General features: G+C 50.4%; 1 protein-coding gene across 1 annotated transcript in view; it reads right to left on the bottom strand.

The window, feature by feature from the left end:
* Window positions 1-4,833, bottom strand: part of SMO (smoothened, frizzled class receptor) — a 25,430-nt gene that overhangs the window by 2,977 nt on the left and 17,620 nt on the right. Inside the window, exons 3-9 of the mRNA XM_012805144.2 lie at window positions 4,214-4,423; window positions 3,834-4,006; window positions 3,182-3,401; window positions 2,962-3,085; window positions 1,584-1,676; window positions 1,071-1,179; window positions 133-318 (exon numbers count right to left, since the gene is read on the bottom strand). Of these exons, the coding sequence (XP_012660598.1) occupies window positions 133-318; window positions 1,071-1,179; window positions 1,584-1,676; window positions 2,962-3,085; window positions 3,182-3,401; window positions 3,834-4,006; window positions 4,214-4,423 (1,115 nt within the window). The remainder of the gene's footprint in view (window positions 1-132; window positions 319-1,070; window positions 1,180-1,583; window positions 1,677-2,961; window positions 3,086-3,181; window positions 3,402-3,833; window positions 4,007-4,213; window positions 4,424-4,833) is intronic.

The following is a 4,833-nucleotide window of genomic DNA, read 5'->3' on the forward strand; positions in this document are numbered from 1 at the left end:
GACAGGGGAGCCACCAGGGGGCAGTGGTGAGCCACTGTGCTAGAAGTAGGACGCAGCAAAGTCTATAAAGATGAGGAGCCCAGGCTGAGAGTAAGATAGGAGAGAGGCAGGACTGCTGGCTGCTGACCCCACCTGCACCAGGTACGCCTCCAGATGAGCAGTGTGGCCTTGGTCCAGACCCAGGTGCTCATGGCTATGCCGGTTCCAAACATGGCAAACAGGTTGATCTTCTCCACCAGGAGGCTAGGGCGATTCTTGATCTCACAGTCAGGAATGGGCTTCTTGGTGGGCAGCCCAATGGTCACATTGGCCTGGCATCTATGGCGAAGAATGGTAAACAGTGAGGCTCCCTGAGCTCACTGGGTAGGTACCCAGACGATCAGTCCAAAGACTTTAGAAAGAGCTAAGCCCCACAGCACTGATTCTCAGTCCTGGGTGCTAGTTAAAATCCCCTGGGGAGCTTTTAATAGATAGCTACTGATGTCTGAGCCCCACCCTAGATAATTAAATCAAATCTCTGGTGCAGAGAGACCCAGGCACCAGCAGCTGGAACCTTTAAGAAGAAGCGTGAAGCAGTATGGGCATAAACTAGTGTCCATTTCAACGGGCACATGAGCTGCTATCCCAGGCGATGCACTTTTTGCAGCTGATATGCCTAATTCCCTCTGATTCATCCTCATTATGAGACAAAAAAAGCACAAGCAAGACTAGCAAATGTTAACAGGTTGTTAACCTTTTTTTTTTTTTTTATTGGTGGGGAAACATCAAGGGTACAAAGAACCCGGTTACCCTGCTTCCATTTGTTAGGTAAAGTCCCTCTTTTAATTTGTATGAAATGGCTTCTTAATAGTGACAAATGCACCAACCAGCCAGACACGGGTGCAGAGGGAAGGGCAAAGTTGAGCAGGGTCTAGGAGGTTGTTTGCCATGTTTGGCAAAGTAGAGAGCAACTGATGTCTCGGCATTCAGACATTAGCGAATCTGCTGTCAGAGGCAGGGACCACAGAGGGGCTGTCCCAGCAGTCCTGGCAGCAGTTCCCACCATGGCTGCCTCCAAGCCCCTCACTCACAGCACGTAGTCCCTGAAGCTGCGCTCCCACTCAGCCTGGTTGAAGAAGTCGTAGAAGTGGCAGCTGAAGGTAATGAGCACAAAGCCAAAGGCCAGGAAGCCAAAAATGCCTGTAGAAGACAGGGGCAGGACAGGACATTACCAACCCCAGGTACTGCAGCAGCAGTGGGAGGAGGCTGTCTGTCCCACTGAGGTCTGAAAGACTACTGAAGCTGGGGTAAGTTCAGGGAGGGTGGGTTCAGTTCAAGAACTGCTTTCTCCAAAATAAAGCAAGACGGGCACTGCAGGAGGGCCCAAGCGGGAGGACCATGGATATGAGGAAGCAGTCTTAGCATGAACTTGAATTCTTTCACCTGAGAAGGCCTTTTACACACATACTCCTTAACCTGTGTCTGTGTCCCCATGGCTGCTAACTGTTCCAGTGACTTACTGCATCCTGCAGGTCCTAGAGTTCAAGGAGGGTGCAGTGTCGGGCTACCCAAGGACATCAGAGTAGCTTCCCAGGGCCACTCACCCAGACGCAACATGGTCTCATTGATCTTGCTGGCAGCCTTCTCACTCAGCAGCCCAGGGTGGTTGCTCTTGATGGAGAATAGAGTCATGACTCCTGAACAGAAGGAGGACCTCAGACTTTAGAGGGCTTGATGCCACTTTTCTGGGAGGGATGGGTATGCAGGGGGGTGGGGTGGCAGGTGGGGAGAGAGTCCCACAGCCCTGGAGTCCCAAGTCTGATTGCACCTGTATTGATTTAAAGCTTAGGGAACTGGAGACACAGGAGAAACAGAGAGCTGCTGGTAGCAGATCTGCCATGGACTGGGACGACTGGGACAGAGCAGATAGACAGTTGGGAAAAGACAGAGGAAGCCTCAGTCCTGGCCCAGCTGCCTCTGAGTAAGGCAGCCAGGTCAAAGCTGTTCTGATGGAAAAGGCATAAAACAGACTCAAGAAAAACACTGTCCAATAGAAATACCATCTTGAATTATCTAGTAGCCACATTAAAAAAATAAAAAGAAACAAGTGGGACAAATCTCAATAAACCTAAAATATCTGAACTATAATTATTTCAACATATAATCCATGTAATAAATTATTAATGAGATATTTTGTATTAGTTTTTCATGTTAAGCCTTTGAAATGCAGTATACATTTTATACTTAGAGTACATCTTCCTTTGGTCTCATTTCAACACATGTGGCTCATGGCTACTTTACAGGACAGCACAGACACAGAACATAAATCAGAGGCCCAGACACTGCCAAAAAGAAGGGAAAGAGGTGGGCTGGGCAGAAGGCTGGTAGTTCAGGGTAAGGAAATGCAAGTTGACAAAGAAAACCTAAGAACAATGAGTTAAATAGATAGCAAGAATTATCATGGGGTGGCAGATTGAGACAGGGAAGTCAGGGACCAGTGATTCTGTGCATGTTGTGAAAACTGTGTGTTTATGTGTGTTTGAGACAGGAAGACAAGGGAAACTAAGCTCCAAAAGATTGACAGTATACATAAAATCAATAGGCACACATGTGACCAAAAGCCCCAAGTTGGTCCACATAGACAGAGTAGGTTTCTCAGGGTGCTCATCACACAGCACTTGGCTAAGGGCTGACTGGAGCTGGAACCTAGCCAAAGATCCACTCAAGAAGCCATGAGCCCTAGGCCAAGGCTCTGGAGAAAATAGTGGATTTTTCTGGCCACAAAAGTTGCCATCCAAGTGTTCATGGTGCTATGTCTGCCCAGAGGGGCACCTTCTTCTACTTTGCACCAAAGCCCTGTCTGAGCTAGTGGAGGTCTCAGAGCCAGGGCAGCAGAGCCGGCAGCTCCCAGCTCCTACTTACACATAGCAGGTGCTCAGCACATTCTGTTGCCTGACTGGTACTGGCCTGGCCTTCACTCACCTCGGATGAGGAAGTAGCCTCCCACAATGAGCACCAGGCCAATTGGGGCCAGCACAAAGCCAGCACGGTATCGGTAGTTCTTGTAGCCAACAAAACAGATGCCGCTCACGGAGTCCCCATCCACCTGTGGCAGGAAGGGATGGGAGGGACAGTCAAGTCATTAGCTCCCTCCCCTAAAACCACCTTCTGCATGTCCCCAGCCCCTTACCAGTCACTATACCTGGGCCACAGCAAGGATTGCCACGGTCAGGACGAAGGGGAGTGACCATGTGAGCAGATGGAAGTAGGAGGTCTTGCCTGAGAGAGGCTGGTAGGTGGTGCCCAAGGCTTTGAAGGAGGTGTGCCAGGCATAGGTGAGGACAACAAACCAGACCACACCAGCCATCAGGGCGTAGTACACGATGACAAAGATGATGACGCAGGACAGGGTCTCATTGGAGCTGTGCAGACATGTGGGGTGGCACTTGAGGTCACTCTGTACTCCCTGTACCTATCTCCACCCTGTCCCCCAAGCATGGGTTGCTGAGGTCTGGAGTTTCCCAGAAGTCAGGGCTTAGAGACAGAACCAAGGTCAGACTCTAGAACAGTGGTTCTCAACCTTCCTAATACAGTTCTCTAATCCTCCCTTTACTACAGTTCCTGTGGGTTGCAACCCACAGGTTGAGAACTGCTGCTCTAGAAGTTGCCCCTTAGAGCACCTCAAACAATCAAGTCCTGATAGTAAAACCAAGGTCCAACACTGGAGACTTTGAGTGCAATCAGGCAGAGCTGGATCCTATCCTGAAATCTCAGTGTCAAATGCAAGCTGCCCCTCTTGTAGTAAACACACATTCTACCCCACGCCCTCACCTCTGGGTCCCCAAGACACCTACGTGGGCTCTCCAAGCCTCATGGTGCCATCTGCACGGCAGACAATCTCCCGGCGGGCACCATCCATGAACTGGGCCAGCCAGCCGATGCTGCCCACAAAGAAACACGCGTTGACGTAGAAGAGAATAACAGCAGGGTAGCGATTGGAGTTCCGCCAGTCAGCCACAAACGTGGCCTGGAAGAGAGAAGTGGGGCCGTTCTGCGAGGTGTCGTTCTACTGAGGCAAACATCTTTGTCTAAGCCGGAACTGTCTCTGATCATGACTTGCCCTGGGGACCGCCACCACCTCTTCCACTCCACTCCTTCTGGCCCCTTCCCACTTTCTAGGCTAAGGGTGACCCACCGCCTGCCCCACCCAAGTGTGGCCTGTCCCCCAGCTGACCAGGGTGAAGAGTGTGCACAGGCCCGTGACAGCCCCAAAGGCCGCGATATAGCTGTGCATGTCCTGGTGCTCGGCCTCCGTGAAGAGAGGGTTCTGGCACTGGATCCCGCAGCCCTCCACATCCTCATACCAGCTCTTGGGGTTGTCAGTCCGAACCAAGGGTGCTTCGCACTGGCCCGAACTGTTGAACTTGATGTTCTGGACCTCATTCTGGCACCAGGAAGAGCAGGGGGAGGAATGGTGTAAAGGCAGCTCAGGGGCAAGCCTCTTGTTTGGTGAAAGGAACCTGGTAGCATGGCATGGTGGCAGGAGACACACTTCCAGGATTCAAGTCCCAGCCCAGTCACCTAATGGCAGTGTAGCCTTGGGCAAGTTATTTGATCTCTCTGTACCAGTTTCCCCATCAATAAGGCAGTAGTGCCTACCTCATGGTATGACTTAAGGATTAAATGAATCAATACATGTAAAACCTTCTAATGGTATTTAGTAATAGTATTATTACTATCATTATTACTATTGTTATTATCATTTACAGTCTCTCCCTCACCTAGAACTACATCCTGTCCCCATCTTGGTGGCTCCAGCTGTTTCACACATGCATGTCTTTTTTTTTTTTTTTT

This window comes from Otolemur garnettii, unplaced genomic scaffold (genome assembly GCF_000181295.1).
Source record: "Otolemur garnettii isolate 467f Iridium unplaced genomic scaffold, OtoGar3 scaffold00037, whole genome shotgun sequence".
Taxonomy (NCBI): Eukaryota; Metazoa; Chordata; class Mammalia; order Primates; family Galagidae; genus Otolemur; species Otolemur garnettii.